This window comes from Aptenodytes patagonicus, chromosome 4, assembly GCF_965638725.1.
Source record: "Aptenodytes patagonicus chromosome 4, bAptPat1.pri.cur, whole genome shotgun sequence".
In the NCBI taxonomy this organism is placed as follows: Eukaryota; Metazoa; Chordata; class Aves; order Sphenisciformes; family Spheniscidae; genus Aptenodytes; species Aptenodytes patagonicus.
Genome location: NC_134952.1, coordinates 70,782,632 through 70,800,414, shown reverse-complemented (window position 1 = coordinate 70,800,414; position 17,783 = coordinate 70,782,632). Strand labels below are relative to the sequence as shown.

The 17,783-nt window shown below is 45.2% G+C and overlaps 1 protein-coding gene and 1 long non-coding RNA gene across 7 annotated transcripts in view; one reads left to right on the top strand and one right to left on the bottom strand.

The window, feature by feature from the left end:
• Positions 1 to 4,047: 4,047 nt before the first annotated feature.
• On the bottom strand, positions 4,048 to 7,489 carry LOC143159779 (uncharacterized). Its single transcript, XR_012995224.1, has 2 exons — positions 7,322 to 7,489; positions 4,048 to 4,276 (listed from the first exon to the last, which is right to left on the bottom strand). It is a non-coding gene; the product is annotated as an uncharacterized LOC143159779 (long non-coding RNA).
• The window catches only part of GAB1 (GRB2 associated binding protein 1), a 102,750-nt gene continuing 90,880 nt past the window's right edge, over positions 5,914 to 17,783 (top strand). For all 6 annotated transcript variants that reach the window (XM_076337139.1, XM_076337136.1, XM_076337138.1 and 3 more), the window contains exon 1: positions 5,914 to 6,626. In XM_076337139.1, the coding sequence (XP_076193254.1) occupies positions 6,555 to 6,626 (72 nt within the window). In that variant the 5' untranslated portion in view covers positions 5,914 to 6,554. The remainder of the gene's footprint in view (positions 6,627 to 17,783) is intronic.

Below are 17,783 nucleotides of genomic sequence, written 5' to 3'. Positions count from 1 at the left end.
TAAATTTATCTTTTGGGAGGTGTTCAATACATCTTCCACCTTGTGTTTTTGGAGGACAAACCATGCTCAACCAAACAGCTTGGGTGATGCTTTCTTGAGAATGCATAGCATTGGAATATCGGTCTCTCATATGACCACGCATTAATTTTTTTCCTGAAAACATGGTCATCTCTACAGTAATTCTTATTTCTATTACAAGACCAAACCAAACGTGTCTGAACTATTAAGTTTCCGTTGTGCTGAACTTGTAAAATGCTTCCCATGATAGAAAAAGTCTACACACTTTCAGTACACGAGGATAGGTGCAAAGGTATTGTCCTTATGGAGGGAAAATCTTGCTGATTAATTTTTGAACAGCATAGACCTGAGGAAGTTTCTGCATGGCTGGCCAACCAGCCAGCCTGCTCCTTCTTCCTTGCCTGGTCTAGAAAGAAAAGGGAAATTCCCTTCCATGAAGTAAGGTAGTCAACTGATCCCCTGGCAAAAAAACCAGAGGACAAACATTTACCAGTGAATTTCCATTCCAGAAGTGGGAAGGAGAGTTTTCTGCAAAAATCACAAAGGAAATCTCAATGTATTACACCAATGCAGAACTGAAAACTGGTCCTTTTTTTGTACGAGTTCTGCAGTATTCCCTTGCCTTTATTTGCCTACATCAATATGAAAAGGAATAATGGGAGAGAGACAAGAGGTAGCTTAACAACCAGCAAACAACCCTAAAGTGTGTGGACATACAGTCATCTCATTTAATTATGTCTGGTTTGTATTACTTTCCTCAATCTCTTTGCCAAATAATCTAAATAACTACAATCTGAAAGAAACAGTAGATAATGTCATCCACGAACTGACCAAAGTAATTTTATAGATTAAATTTACCTGGGACTATTTCTGAAATCAAAAGGGATATATCTGAGATGAAAACAAATGTCTAAATGCAGTTTTTTTCAAGCTTAAAAGAATCTGTCTTTTTGCACTGATTCATTGTTGCGTAAATACCTGAAGATGTTTTGGGATATAGTTTGACATGAAAAATTTTTTATTAAATTATTTTTTTATTATTTGGTTAGTTTTTTTATTAGAGTGTTAAGTCTCTTGTGTCATAATGAAGCACAAACTTTGTTTTCAAATGTAAGCAGAGGGCATTGAAGAGTTTGGGGATCACTATGAGGAGCCACAGCTGACTGTGATTGCAATGTGAAACTACCGAGGAATGCCTAGGTTTTCATACTATAATACAAAGTCAGGAGCTGTAGCGAGCAGTGTCTTACTATGCGAGTCCAGAATTTCTAAGTTATTTGCAAGAGAAATTAGCGTCATTTATGTTTTTAAAAACAAAGCCATATGAATTTAATCTCCTCTTCTATCAGCTCCTGTTTCCTTTGTCAAGGCGGCTTGGCAGGCAAACCAGAGGCAAATGGATTTCCACATGACCTACTTTATCTGGCGAGATATATAAATAGTCTACTCCAAAATGTTGGAGAACCCATTTAAAACACTTTGGAACGCACTCGTGAAAGAACACAAAGTCAGTGGAGGAATCAAGGCGTCTTGCACGTGCTCGTGGAAGGAAGGTGGTAACTGAGATGAAACCACTGGCAGAGGAGCCTGAACTCCAGCGCAGTGAGCTGGAAGGTGGCACAAGCACCGTGACCACGCGTGTAGTCGTCACATAGCAGGGCACAGCATCACCTTGCCGGTCGAAGTGCATTTTATTCAGCATTTTTTGTACTGCATAGTTGGTCACGGTATCTGATCACAAAATGGGTACTGTTTTGGATGGCAACGGCTATGTGGGATTCAGAAATGGCAACACACGCAACACTGCAGTAACTGGGCCCAAAGTGGTTTCGGCGCTGTAGGCAGCGAGGATGGATCCGAGCTCCCTTCTCTAGCTGCTCTGCTGGTCACATCCTCTTCTTGGCCACCAGCAGCTGCCAACTGCATGCTCCTTTTTAAAAATGGGGAAAAAAACCCTCAGTAACCCAACCGGCTGCAAAATGGCTGAGGGCCGTCAATTGTTTTCTTGCTGCTAATAAAAAAAAAAACAAACAAAAAGAGGGTCTAAAGCAAGGGAACCTCGTTTGAAAAATAAGGTGGCAATTCCTCACGAACACTGACTGTTTGCAAAGCAAAAGAGAGAGGTTGATCCTAGTGGGCACAGTGACACCTCTGCAGCTTTTTAGGCCATCGCTGATACACTGGCAAGGCAAAGAAAATCCTTTTTCCTCCAGAACTGGCCTTGTACAGAAACACAAAAGACCTCCGTAGTGCAATTAATTGAGCCCAAAGGACCTTTATCCTCTGGTCTTCCTGAGTAACAGCACGCTTGTACAGAAACAACCCGCGGGGACGAAGTGAGGGGAGAGGATGGTCGTGTCCTGACATAGGGTTACAGCAGTCCCGCAAGCAGTGACTACCCCGAGGGGTATTTGGTACTTCCAAGCGCAAGCCGTATTGCAGGAGAATGTCAAAATGGAGCATGCTTAATGGTGTTTAAACTTTGAGCACAAAACCATAGCAGGCAAAACAGCTGAAACATTCATTCTTGACAGAGATCTTTGCGACTTTTATCCTAATTTCAGGAAATTTTGCCCTAGCCTAATTTAGCTGAGTGTAAGGATTTTTCTACATGGAGAAACTGTCTGGCATAATTATTTCAGCTGTGCCCAATAACCTCTCTTCATAGACAGTTTTACAGCTGTAAATATGCAGATGTTAAGAGTCAGACCTAAATATTGTGCTGTTTATGCATTTCATTAGTGTTCTTAATTGCTGGTTATGCACAGAAATCCACGGTATTAATATTCTTGGTTTTCCTAGCTGTTAACTTACTTGGGAAGAGGGGTACAGCGACGTGCAGCCCTCTCTCTCGACGATTAGTGAAAGCGCTGGTGGAACTGTGAATGGGTACCTCAAACGGTTGAGAACGGAAGGGGAAATCCACCGTCATGACTAGAAAGGGAGCAGTCCATCAGACGACCTCTTAACTAGTCATTTGGAAATCTTTCTTTGCTATATTATATTTTCTTCAACTCAACAATCCAATAAAACATTTTTATGTCCAGTGTTGGGGCTTGTGACTAGGCTCAACAACAAGGTATGGTCTAAAAGGCAGTTTTTATTACTTATTATTTCTCGCTATTCTTGACATTAACTCCTTTTCCCTAACCTACGATTTATGGTCATACGGCAGGGATGAAACCCACACACAAAATTTGTCTCTTGATAATTATTTCCAAGAAAATGAATTGACAAATGAATAGATGACAAATATATGAAAACTAATGCCGGACTCCAGAGTAACACTGGTTTCAGCATGTTTTAAAATGCAAATGTAATGTTTTGAAATTTGACCTCGGGGACAACTTTGTGTCTTTGGACCAGATAACTTGTTTGGTTGGTGCCTCCATAGAATCTGCTTAAGCCAAAAGACTCTGGCTTTCTTTGATTAGCCCTCAAGACACGGGTTAATTAATGGGATTTAAATGAACCATTGGACCATGCTACAACACCCCAGTGCCAATGGCATTTTTAGTAAGTTCACGCTGATTCTACATGTTCTTGTTCTGACGATACTAAATTGTCTCTTCTAAAGGAAACTGGAAAATTTTCTGGTCTTATCTGACACTTGGATAATCTCAAATGTTGAGACTCTTAAACAACGGCATTAGTGGTTTAAACAGAAGAGCTATACTGAAACCCAGCTTGAAGTCTAAACCTAACAGTACCGTTTGAGTCCGTGCTTACCAACTGCACACATCAAATCGCTTTTCTACTCTTTCCAACAGCCCCACCGAGGCAGCTGAAATTATGATGTGCAGGTATGTATGTGAGGATGGTTTGGATGCTAGGATTCGTGCACTTTTAACATTGATAAAGGCCAACATTCACCGGTTTTCTTTTTTCAAATGTTTTTGGCAAAATATCTTGTTCTTTGATGATCTTTCTTTTAGTGCTTAATAGTGCTTTACCTGTCGTAATGCTTCAGGAATTAATGGAAATTACTGTGAAAAGATTTATGGTGAGATTGATGCACTGATTCTAATGTGTCTAAGCTTTCACCTTTATTTTTCCTGTTATTTCTGTAAATGCTCCCGTTAAAACGCTACAACCGCCGCTTTGGAACTTTTTAATGCAATATACCTTGATGAATCGCAGCATCGCAGCGCTCCCTTCAACAACGGCACACTAGGGGGACTATTTCTCTGCAGTGGAAGAGCACCGGTGCTACCAACCACCGCAGCGGTCCCATGCCAGAAGCCTGCAGTTAAGTAATCTGTAAAAAAAAAAAAAAAATAAAATATATATATATATGTTTGGAGATCTTTTCTGGCAGAGTGGAAGAGACAGCACCAACAGCGGAGATGTTGAATGAGTTTGGTCTTTCCCTTTTAATTGAATAGTGTTTAAGACTCACTCTTTTTTCTTGTCGTTGTTCTTTTGGGGGGTATTTGTCTGTGCTAGACAGACCAGAAAGCCCTGCCCGGAGGGGCTCACCGCCCGGCCCTCAGCCAGGAGGGAAAGGGGGGGCGGAGAACAGGCGTCGGCCGCTGCCTACGCCCCGGGTGCCAGCGGCGGTGTGCCGGCTGAGGGCCATCCCCGCCGCCTCCTGGCAGCGGGAGCCGAGGCGGCGCCCGCCTCGCCCCCGGGAGGTGCCACCGCCGCCGGCGGGGCCCGCTCGGGGGCCGCCCCGCTGCCGCCCCGGCAGCGGGGGCTGCGGCTCTTTCCCAGGGAAGCGCAGCTGGGGCCAGCCTGGCAGCCCACCGACGCGACACTTGAAAATAATGATATCGGAAACGCCGCAGATCGATAAGCGGGCACGGGCAGTCGAAACTTGATAATTATTTTTTAATTTGGGGGGGGGGGTGGGGTTGGCGGGTTTTCGGTAGGGAACGGTGCTATGGAGTGGAGGGGCTCGGGGTGCGTGTGGGGGTCTGGAGCGGGGGGTGCACCCACGCGGGTGGGCGCTGGTTTTTCCAGGGGAGATTTAAAATCCTTCCGACGCTTCCACCCCAATGAATCCATCCCGGCTGCCACAGGCCGGCCCCTCATTGCAGCTTCTTGCCAGGGAATCGCCGTCACCCCCCCCGGTCCCGGGGACCGGCTCCGGGAAGGACCGCACCCGGCATTTCGCCTAACACACCGACTTTTTAACATTTTTTTTTTTTCTTTTTTTGCTGAGGCAGTTTCAGACTCGCTGAGAGGCGTTTACTTGTGCCGAGTTGTTTTTAATGCAGCTTTTATAGGGCTTTTGGGGTTGGTTTTGGTCGGTTTTTTGTTTTCCCATCTCTAATGAACGATTTTGCGGTGGGTTTCGAAGAATCACCATTTCAGCCGCGATTTTAACATTTGTTATTCAAATCGCCACCCGCTTCGCAGCCCCGTCCTTCAGAACCGAAAACAAACCGAACCCCCCCCCACGCCGGGTCGGTCTGGGGCGGCGGGTCGGGGTCCGTCCCCCGCCCCCTTTCCCTTCTGCCGGCAAACGGCGGGCCCGTCCCCTCCCCTCCCCGCCCCGCGCCCCACTGACGGCCGCGCCGCCGCAGTCCCCGCCGGCCGCCGCCGCCCGCCGACTACAGCTCCCAGGATCCCTCTGGGAGAAGCCGTCCCCTCCCCTCTCCCTCCCGGCCCTTGTTGTTTGAAAAGGCTCCGGCGGAGTTTCGGGGGGAGCCGCCGCGCCGTGGCTCCTCCGCTCGGGGCGGCGCGGGGGCCGGCGCTGGGGGCGGGGGCAGGCGGGGAGGGGAGGGGAGGGGAGGGGAGGTGCGGGGAGGGGAGGGGAGGGGAGGTGCCGCCGCTCGGCTGGCCGCGGCGGCCGGCGCTGTGGAGAAAAGTGGGCTGGGGGGAGGCACGCGACGCCGTGAATACCAGGGTAAACCCCTCCCACGCTCGCCGGGAGGGAGGGGACCCGGCCCCGGCCCCGGCCCCGGCCTCGGGGCGAGACCCAGCCGCGGCCGCCCCCCCTCCCCCCGGAGGTGAAGGCGCAGGAGGCAGGAGCGCTGGCTGATCCCCTCCTCCGGGCGCAGGGGGAGGAAGAAGGGGAAGAAGCGAGCCCGGGCAGCCGCGGCGGCCGGCGCTTGAGCTCGGCCCGGCGGCGGGGCGAGGGGAGGGGAAGGGAAGGGAAGGGAAGCGAAGCCCCCCGCGGCCCTTCCCCGGCGGGAGGGTCCCGGCGGCGCGGGGGGCGGTGCCACCGACGCGGGGCGGCGGCTGGATCCTGCCCTGGGACGCCGGAGCCGAAGTTGCGGCGGGGCGGAGGCCGCCCCTGTCGTCTCTCCCGATGTTCGTCTGACTCGGCGGCGGCGAGGAGGAGGAGGAGGAAGGGGGGAACCTCCCGCCTCAGCCCCGCTCGCCGCTCCGCTCCGGCTGCTTGTTGTGCGTGAGAGACAGACACACACGCGCCGCTCCCCCGTCCCTCCCCTCCCCTCGCCCCGCAGCCCCGGAGGCCGGAGCGGGCGCGGTGCTGCCGCCGCGTCTCGGGGCTCCCTCGGCTCGGCCCGGGCGCCGCTGCTGCCGGAGGAGGAGGAGAAGGGCTGCCCCGGCGGGCAGGCGGCCCAGCCATGAGCGGCGGGGAGGTGGTCTGCTCGGGCTGGCTCCGAAAGTCCCCACCGGAGAAGAAGTTGAAACGCTACGTGAGTGCCCTCTCCCACTCGCGGTCCGCGCTCCCCCTCTCTTCCCCGCTTCTCTCCCGGCGGGGCTCCCCGCTCGCCTCCCGCCCGGCCCGGCCCGGCCCGGCCTCCCCGCGCGGTCCCTCCCGGCCGGGCCCGGCGGCGGCGGCGCGGACGAGCCGCCCTCCCAGCCGCCTGCCCATTTCGGCCGGGACTGCTGCCCGGTACGTCCCGCGGGGCTTCCCGGCCCTTTATTTTCCTTCCCCTCACCCCCTTTTTTTTCTTTTTCCCCCTTTTTGTCCCTTCCCCCTAAAAAAGGGGCGCCGAGCGGTCAGATGTTTCTGCCCTGCTTTTTATCGCTTTTCCGAGGGAGTCGGGAGAGGGAGGGGGCGGAGTTTTTCCGTCTTCCCTTTGGATCCGGGCTCGGTATATATGTATTTTTAAACGTAAACACTTGCCGTCCCGGTGCTGGTGCCTGATCGAGGGGGAGGGCGGGGGGCGCCCCGTTACTCCGCTCGGTGCGGCGGGCCGAAAGTCGCTCCTGGCGGGAGAGCGGCCGGAGCTGTTGGCCCGGAGACGGCGGGAGCCGGGGATGCCCCGGGAGCCCTCCCCGCTGGGGCCGGGGGGGGGGGCCTTTGCCCTTGGGACTGGAGCCCTCTACATCGGGGAAGAGGGGGGGGGTGGAGGAGGGAGTTGCAAGAAAAGTGCCTTTTTCTTACTTGCAGTTCAGCCTGCTGTTGCTCCGAAGTAACTATGTTAGCAGGGGCTGTAGCGGAGCTGACATTGAGTTCGCAGGAAAATGGAGCGCGTTTGCTGAGAGGGCAGATTTCGTGACAGGGCAGCAGCGGTGCTGCTGTGCGCTGGGGCTCCTCGGTGCTGGCGGGGACGCTGTCAAGTCACGTAGGAGGGAATGGGTGATGCCAGGAGTCATCTCTGCTCAGCCCTTTCCCATTGGCACCCGGGTCGCTTCATGGCATCTGTGTAATTGGTACAAAATGTTGTGCCTTCTTTTTTTTTTTTCTTTTCTTTTTTTTTTCTTTTCTTTTTTTTTAATCTTCATTTAAGTGGTATTTAAATAGAAATGGCCTTTGCAGTTGTCAGTGGGGTTTTTTTTGGGGGTGGGGTGGGGTGGTGGGTTGTTTTTTTTTTTTTTTTTTGAAGCAGCTAAACCTTCAGATTTGTTTTGAGAATCTGTGAATGTGGGTCTTAATGTGACCATGTTATTTTCATCTGTTAGCGATTAACAACCACTTCTCAAAGAACTGTTGCTGTTACGGTCAACTTTTTAAATGCCAGGAAATTGGTGAAATGAGACTCTTTTTAAATAAAAAAATAGTACTTGGGATAGCCCATTCTGTGGTTCCCAATGCCACAATTCCTTTTCACGCGAAGGACATGGGATCAGACTTGCAAAGAGAACATCCTGATGGGTCATGGCAGGGCTGTGCTTCCCTGCCGAACTGGGCACAGGCTATATTTTTGGCCGATCCTCTGTATGTGTGCATATTCACAGGATGCCGCTTTATCAATGTGTAGGAATTAAGAGCAGTATTAACGTTTTCAAAGTTTGAATAAATTTCCCGCTCAAGCTCTAAATCACGTACGGTTATGCTGTCTGTTCATGGACAGAGTTGTAAGCAAGAGTTGCCCTCCTAAATCGATACCATAAATCAGTCCCTAAATACACTAGCTTTTTTTTCCACGTAGCTGCCCTTCAGTGTATTTATAGCTCCGCTTCCATACTGGAATAACATCAGAACCTTTGAGGGGAAAACCCTGACTGCAGCGTTGGTCAAGTGGTTCCCCATCCTAAAGAAGTAATTCCTTAATTTTCACTTGAAAGGGGGGATCTGCTTTTTGAGGAGGCAGTGTATCGGAGTGATAGTACGGCAAGCTTGTATGAGCATGACTTGGTTGAGCATCTGCATGCACCGTAGGCCATAAGGTCGTAAGTTTAAATCTTGCACGTTGTTTTAGACTGTTTTCTGCTTGTATAAAAGAAAGGTACCGTTTAAAGGAGGACTTAAAGTAAAATTCCTCCTGCTTGTCTGTAGTGCCTGATCAGTTGTAGGCTGAAGGTTCACGCTCACTTCAAAGACCTGAAAGTGACCTTGACATCATGATTACCATCTTCAAGCAAACATAAAGTTGACGTACTTAAGATGATGAACTTTAACTGAGTGCACTGACTGAAGTGTTGGCTTATGCTCTCTGTAATTCTATGCTTAGACGAAGGCACAGAAGAGCTGTGTTTTTTAAAGCCATATTTTATACTGGTGAGATTTCAAGAGGCTGCACCAGACGAAAAAGATGGGAAAGTGATTTCAGTAGGAAACTGCTTTTCTGCAACGCATACTTGTCACATATATATATGGAAAATTGTTACTTCACGCTCTATTAGTTTTTGCATGCAAGTGTTGGGGCAAATCCAGGTTACCATCTGGGAAGGGAGATAAAAAGTCTGAAATTGCAGTTAAATATGGTTTCAGTTCTTAGGAAGGGTGAAAAGGAGCACTTTGAAGCCAGTACATAGATATATGTTTCACAGGGCCTTCAATTTTTAGTTTGAAACAGTTGGACGTGGTATTAAAGCTAGCTTACAATCATTTTGAGGCTAAAAAAAAGAAAAAAAACCCCAACTAACCCTGTCCTACAGGTGGAAAAATCAGATTTCCTTGAATATACACCTTAATGCCATGGATGACTTCTCCCCCCCTAAAAGGAGTCCTATTTTCGTGTCTCGTTCATGCGGTTTTGGTACGGAATTAACTTTCTGATAACTGTTGGCACCTGGTGTTGGTTCCCTGGAGCTGGTATTCGGAACGGTTTGTTTGCTGGAATAGACTGGTCGTTTCCAGCAGCAGATCTCTGGGGAAAATATGAGTAATTTTTGGTGTCGGCTGGGGGTCCGAGATGCAGATGTGGATTTAGCAGAGAAGAAGGGGAAGGGAGCTGGGGCTAAATCCTGCACAGGTCTCTGCAGCCTATGCAGTGATTGCACGAGTACATGAACGAACTCGTTTGTGCATAGGGATGGAGGACTGCTAAATTTCACAGCTTCTGCTACCCTCTGTATTATTTTCTCTCCTCACTTGTTCTGTTGCCTTCAACTTTGCAAACGTTTACACCCTCACCTTAAGCTACTGTACTTTTTCAGCTCTGGTCTCCATATTTTTAAAGATGTAGCTGGAAAGCCCCTTTCTCTCCATCTGTCCTTTAAAAAGGGATAGTAAACCTTGGCTTCGTGGCTTTCTGCTACGTTGCAGTTCTGCTGTGCACGTGCCAGTTAAAATAGCTGATTCTTTGTGGTAGCAGCATAGAGGATTTTTTACTGCCATTATGCTAAGAAACCACCAGATATTTAAACACAGCTGTCCTTGATAAAGCAAGGGAGAAAAGCTTGAGGGAATGGGAATAAGTCTTCCAAATTCTCTCCTAGCGCTACTACGCTTTCGTCTGGGTGGTGGCTAGGGCTCAGTATGACAACTGGCTGTGCTTAAAATCAGGATTTTAGCATTGATGGTTGGCTTATGGAACTGGTTTGTAGAAAGTCTACTGATGCAATGTAATAATTCTCAGTATTCTAACATGTCCCACTTCAGCTGAAATACATTTTATTTGATAAAAGGTAAAACTTCATCAAAAACATCTCACATGAACTATATTGGGAAAGGAGAAAACACTTTTTTGGGTAAGTTGGTTCAGATTTTTCTGTATCTGATAGGCTTCCCTGTAGTTATGAGAGTTCATGAGATGACTTTGAAAGTAAATTAGGAAACCTTCATCTTGATGTAATTGTTACTAAAAATCCTTTGGTTATTTGACTGTTCCTATTGGTTATGCATTTAATTATTTAAAAAAAAAAAGTTTAAAAATGAGAAATAGGCTTGATCTCCCCAGGACATAAAGAGCACTGATATAATTCAGACAAGGCTACATATAGCATCCTCTTACTTATTCTAATGTTCTCAGTTGTAGACGGTGACTAAAAAAGTGCCAGACTATTAAGCTAGTTATTGATGTTTGAACTATAGGCTAAGACGGTATAGGTACAAAAGTAATGGAAGTGGAATATTTTACTGTGGTTTTGTTTGGCAGTTGCTCTTTGGCACTAATCACATAGGTGTTTCTTCTGTCTTGAGTAATACTTAAATGTGCAAAGATACGTAATGGTGTTAAGAAATGTTTTATTCAGCAGAATAGTTGTAATCTGGTAAAAGCTGCAGTGCCTGACAAAAGCTCTTTTTCTAGAAGGCACCTGTTTGCGTTAAAGCTTTTTTTTGTGATCTTGCATGAGCATAGTGAGCAAATTTAAGAAACCAGTTGGTTTACAGAAAAAAAACCAAGATGAGCTTGTTTGACATCATTCAGTGCTGTCCCTGTAGAGCTGGGTCAAGTTAACTCAAGACAGATGAATGTAATCAAGTAACATCTTAACTTTCTGAACTTGATCGTGCTTGTGCTCCTCCAGGAGTTGCTGAAGACCTCGCGGGAGTCAGTGTTCGTGCAGAAACTTTTCCTTCTGGAAGGAAGTCTGTCCCTTCCCTTCTGCTGTGCACTGTGCAGGAACCAGTATTTTGACTGTTGATATTTTTAAACATGAGTTGGTAAACCCTAAACCTTGAATTTGAAAGCATGACTAAACATAATGCTTTTGTTGATTATAGAAGGAAGTTGCATTGTTTTGTGTGCCGACTGAAGGTACTGAAAAGATCTCGGGTATGACTTCGGGGGTATACCTACCTCCTAAGCTTGCTGTTTGGGTGTAAGTCTCACTTGAGGAGCATGGAACTCATTGTACAAGTATTTATCATCTTTGACAGGACATTAGCAGCTGGTGTTGACTTTGCTGCCAAAGCTACAGCACTGTCAGTGCTTGACCTATGGTGTACGCTCTGAATTAATTACCAGTGGATGGTTTCAGAGGGTAAGAGCAGGCAACAGTATATAAAACCATTAAGAAGTCTACTATACATGTACTAAGTAAGTCAAGTCTCTTCCACTAGTTATTCTAACTTTCATGTAGTATACCACACTGATGTACACTGTTAACCTGTTAATTTAAATGTTTCTGAGCTTGGATGGTCAGACAGGACCTGAACTGCTTGAATGCTTCTTTTCTTGGTGTAGATAGGAAAGTCGGAGACTCAAGTAACAGAAATTGATTGTGCCGCTCCTCTTGAAGTGCATATGAACTGCTGGACATATGAAATAAGCCAGATATTCTAAAGATGTTTCTTGATGTGAACAATCTTTCTTAACAGCTGTTAAATAGTAACCCTTAACTTGGGACCAGAATAGCTGAGAGATGAGGAAATAGTCAAATTCTGATTTTCTGTGATGTTGAAGATCGTTCTCAGTTGGATGTATAGCAGCTTATCGGTACCCTTCCACTATGCTTCTGTCTTTTGGTGGGTGTGTTAATAAGATTTGGTGCAGGTAATCATAGGGGATTACAATTCAATGAAGAGCTAACAGGGAGCGGGGGGAGGAAGTGGAAAAACAAATGAATGTCTCCCACTTTCCTGATGCTGCATAGTAGCTGCTCCTCCATGTATGCACAAAGTCTTGCAGCATTGAACATTCAGTATAAGCAACATACGTACTAACCAGAGGAAATAATGAAATACCATGAATTTAACTTCCAGTTATATGCCGATGACCTTGTTTTGCATGCCTCTTAGACAATTGTAAGTCCAAAGCAGCTGAGTGAAATAAATGTGAATTGGATATATTGAGAAAAGGATGTTTTTCTTGGACAGTTTAGCTTAAAAAAAAAAAAAAAAAAAATTATAGGACTTGACTGTCAAAATGAGCATCAATTCTGGAGGTTGACCAGGCCACACTTTCAGATGAGAGATAATCCTTCCATTTTCATTCATGTTTTTTGGTATTCAACAGTCCCTTGTTTAGAAAGAGGAAAGTGACAGACATAAAACTGTTTCCAGTGTCCTTTTCTCTCTCTTTGAATTTTAAAAATCTTGGAATGATGGTTTGGACACTTCTGAAGCATGGATTTCTTTTGTCTTTTTTTGACATGACTTTTAGATCAGATGAGAATAAAATGTAATTTCTTATGGACATTTAGAACACATTTCCCATTAAATTTGGCTCATGGCTTTGACAAAAGTCTTGGCAAAAAGTAAAAGGAACATCAGTGATTCAAAACATAGTAATTTTAAGGGAGAGAGTAATTTTGTGTATTGTAGATGGCTCTGGCTTGGGTATCTCATACTTCTTTAGTCTTGCTATCACCTTTTTCTAGTCTAAAAATAGATGTCACCAAACTATGTTGGGTGAAATATTCTCTTAAATCAAGAAGGGGAGTACAACTGATGAGGTGCAACTTTTGTTTCGATGTAGAGCAAATAAACATAAAGCAAAGATACGCCTCCTTATTTTTTCATCCCAACTTCTTTTTTGGTGTTGCAGTAACAGACTTATTGAGACTTTTTCAAAATGACCTTAAAATTTTCTGTGCTTCAATGACTAATCATTTTATTGCCGATAGAAACAATTACAACTGTTGCAATTTAATTGCAGTATTTCATTAGGAGGGACAGATCTTATGTCATGCAAATTACTTGAGCAAGGCAGGCAGAAAGATCAGACAGAAAGGGATAATCTTGTCAAGGCAGGTATGTGTCGTGTACAGGTGAATATTATTAGTCCAATGTAATTTGCTGTTGTTTTAGGGACTGTAATGTGAATTCAGCTCCTCATATGTACAAACAAGTATTTCTAAGGCAGTGCTACATTTTTCTTTTTTGGGGGGGTGGGATTCTGTCATCTCCAGACCGAAAATAAAGTATTGTTTATTTTTAATTCCCACTTTATCAATTCCTGGTTAGGCCATTGCGGTTCCTCTTTTATGAATTCTCTGGCTTGTTTATTTTAGGAAAAGTGTTCATAGTTGTACAAATAGTGTTAGCTTTGTAAATATTGCTCAGTGCAATATGCTAGTTGTATTTTTGAGCCTTTTTTTTAAAAAAAAAAAAGGCTTCTAATAAAAGTTACATAGTCTGTTTTTTGTGCTTGTGTTTGGTCTTTTGAGGCCAAAACTTTTGAGGCTTTTTGGAACATGCCACACCACTTTTAGTTGTAAAAAATAATCTTAGGTTATGTACTACCTGACTGTCTCCTTAACAGTATCCAGTAGAGAAATGTTTATAAGGTAACTTTCCATGAAATGAAAGAGACTGAATTAACTGTTGAACTCTCTAACCATTTTTTTTTTTTTAAGCTGAGGAGAAGGAATATATTTAATTGCATTTTATGCACCAAAGTTACAACTTTAGGATTAAACTCCCTGAGGTTACGGTGACACATTTTTCTTCCTTTCTTTTTTTTCAGGTAAATGGCAGTTATTTGGGGTAAATGACAGCATGACAGTTGTCTCTCTTGGAACTGGTGGTATAACAACATGTAATTTAAAAAAAAGTCAGGCGATTATGTCCATATGGCTTGTGTATACATAATATCTGTACATAATTATACAAACAATTCTGTGTAAAACATACCATGAAAAAGAGGTGATACTTCTGCTAGGAGACTGTGCCAAGCTAGTATACCAGCTTGTCGCTTCTGAACAGCTGAGTTTAGGCCCCACATCAAGAACTGAATTAAATGAAAAGGCTTTGCTCGTTCTTATTTTGTACAGCGATTTATTGGTGGAGTGATTTTTAAAAAACCGATGCTTTTTCAGGAGCTGTGCTTGTTCTTTTCTCTGAGAATTTCTAGGAAGCCAGAAGAAAGCTTTGCCTTCTCTGCTCTTAAAAAGGAGGCAATCTTTGTCTTCCGCCACATGCTGGCTAGCTCAAATGAGGAATCTTGATGTGGGGCTATGTGCAGGCAAGGCCTGCGGCTGTACCCGGTGGCTGGGGATGGCGGCAGGGTATTGGGATGACCTTGTCTAGCAGGAGAAAAGAAACCTGGTCTCTTTGCCTGTTTCCCACACAAGAGTTTTCCAGCCGGCTAGCTGGTCACGTGTGGGTTGTCCTGCTGCTTTATAAGTGAAAACAACGCCAGATAAACCCTTCGTGGCAGTGGAGATAGTGGCTGTCACAAACTAAATCTGCTTCCCCACCCACTTTCCAGCACAGCCAGCCTTGGGGCAGGGTGATGGCAGATCTGCTGCCTGCCTTCCTCCGGGGTAAGCCCGTCTCCACCCCAGGAGGAATGCGATGGGTTTCAGTGGTGCAGGCCAGCATGTTCCTCCCTCTGGGGTTACAACTACCGCCAGGCTCTTCAGTATTTCTGCCTCAGAAGAAAAGGGAAAAAAAGCAAAACAACACAAAAATAGAGAGACTTTGGTTTATTTTTCTATGTTGTCTGGGGCTTGGGATTTAAAACAAAATAAACCTTCTGTAGGTGTTTATTGCTGACAGTAGGAGTTCATAGGATTAGATTTGTGGTATGGAATAAGAATACAGGAAGCTATTCAAACAGTTAATACCCCTGCCTTCAAATAGACCTTTGATGCAATCAACACACAAGAATTACAGTCCATTTGGGAGAGTTATTAAAAGGGTGAATACACACATGATATCAGATGAAAAATGGATTTTATATTTCAAAATGGAATGATACCCGTTTATAAAAAAGAAGCAATTCTGAAAATAGTGTGTCAGTTTGGCATTTTCCCTTTGTATGAAGAATAACAGCACTGAGTCACATAGTGTGCTAGACAAATGTTCCCATTCACACTTAATGCATGTTTCTTTTACAGTTTTCTGACGTTTGTGTTTCCATGCAGATTCTTAAGCAGGATCAGATGTAGTAGAGAAGCTGCGCCTGGTTTTGGGATGGTGCAGGGGAGGATTGATACTTTGGAAGGACTGCTTTTTGAAACCAATTGGTGTAGAGCATGTGAGCAATCGTTAATCTTGATGAACTCCACAGTCCATATACAGAATCTAGCAAACAGTTATGATTAAAAAAAAAAGCATGTAAGTATTTGTGATCCTTAAGAATACGGTGAAATACTGACAGCAAGTCTGCCCCTTCCCAGCAAACACTGAAAAGTAAGGAGCATATTAGGAAGGAGACAGTGGGAATAATTTATCTGATGCTCCTAGTGGTTATTGTAAGGATTAGTATTGTGTTCTTTTTATCAAGAAACAACTAAGAGAGAGGATGTCAAAGTAATGCATGGTCTTGAGGTGAATTGGCAATTTGTCCTTGCATGGTTTAATTTAAAAAAAACTAAGAGGGGGGGAGAGGGGAGGGTATGGAGTGCAGTTTGAAACAGAAGAGGCTTGGCACTTCCCAGGACAGATGAGGCAGTGGAGTGCTCTGCCACGTGGTGTCCACAGTGGGAATGCAGGAGATTCCAGGGGACTTGGAGAGAAGCCCCAGCTGTAAGCGTGAGCGCTTGGAGGTCTGGGGTGTGACAAGAGGAGACTTCTAAAATGTTGTGTTGTAACCAGTTCCTTTGATTCACCTGTGCGATCCAGTCTTTTCCTAGTTCTGCTGACATGCTGGAAGTGTCAGAGGTAGGCTATGGGCGTGATTCCATCTGGCAGTTCTGCTTTCCTAGAAAGTAGTGATCTATATGAACTTGATTTGAGATTTAAGCCACAAACTGACAAAAACTTACCCCTTTTGAATATATCACTTGTTATATAATTCCATCATTTCTTGTGGTGCTCTTCATTAAAGAAATGTTTCTTTCAATTACATGTTACACTGCGTGATGTTCTCGTGGTGGCATTAGATAAACTTTTTGTTTACGAAATCCTTTCCTGTTGCTAAGGGAGATAACTTTAAGAAGTGCAAGAGTAGGTATAAGGTATAACAGTAAGTGTATCTTCCTGAATCTTGCATGTTCTAATGCATTCCCATTTACTGTTTCTACACAATTATTGCTGAAATTATTTGCGTCATGCTATGTGGATAAGTTTTGCAGTCTAATGACTTGTTACTCAGTGTGAAATAATGCCCTTAAAGCTCAAAGCTGACGTCGTGTCACGCTCTTAGTTATGACCTATGTAATACAGTTGTCTGTGTGCACAAATGAAGTTAAATTGCATAAGCTTGTCAGCACTATGAAAAACAACTTAAGTTAATCTTCACTACTAAAGGTCTATCGGCAGACAGAACACACTTACGTGCACTCAGGAGTCAGTCATTACTGAGATAAAACCTGATTTTTTCCTTTCTGGAGTTTTGGGGAGGGGAAGGGAGAAATGGGGTGGGGGGGTGAAGATAAAAAGTGAAGAGTAGCATTCAAATGACTCATTAGTGTAAACTGGGAAACTTAACCCCGGTTTCATCCCTGGGTAATTTTGTCCCAGGACAAGTAACTACAGAGTTTTCTGCTGTGGTGTGTACTTCAGTGCTAAGTTAATTCACACTCCTTTGCATTTTTCCTTGACCTGATGGCCCTGTTTATCTGTGAATCTCTGCAGCTCCAGGGGAAAAAAAAACCCCAACCCAAAAAAAAACAAACAGAAAAACAAGAGAGCAGGAATTTATTGTCTGATTTATAAAGAGAGCGGCAGGAAGATCTTTACTGATTATATAAGGGAGGCACCATCATTACATAAATTTGATAGTGTTCTTTGGTGGCGTTTTCTTACAGCGCAGCCATAACTGACTGTGACTCAAATCTCCTTGTTAGCTGTTTTAGCTTTGGAATGGGCACGTTAATTATGCAGACTATTACTGCAATTTAACAAACTTAGAACTTCTGCTAGATATGTACTGCTGAGAGTCGATCTAACAAACTGGAGGGGAGGTGCAAAGTCATAAGCAACACTGCTGAGATGCTCGATTGCTTCCAACAACTGCTGGGAAGGCAGCACTATTCCCATTGGGGTGCTTCTCCTGCTTTCTGCTTACGGGAAGAGGTTTTCCTATCAGTCTCTGCAGCCAGCATCCGACAGAGCTGAAGTATGTTCCTACCTCCCTTAGCTGGCTGGAAAATGAGCCGCCTTTCTGTCCGCCTTTGGATCCTTTGCTTCTGGTAGCTGTTGTTTAAAGGGAGGGCAGATGGAGTGCTCCTCTCTGAAATTGCTGTCTGCTTAAACAAAATAGGGAATAAGGGAGACCATGATCTGTCCTTTCCAACTGGGAGACTGAGCTGGACAGATGTTTCTTACTCAGTGCTAAGGAGGAAAGTCCCTGGCCAGGGGCTCTAGGATGAGGGTTAAAAGGTGAAGAAATCCTACGGGGGCCTCC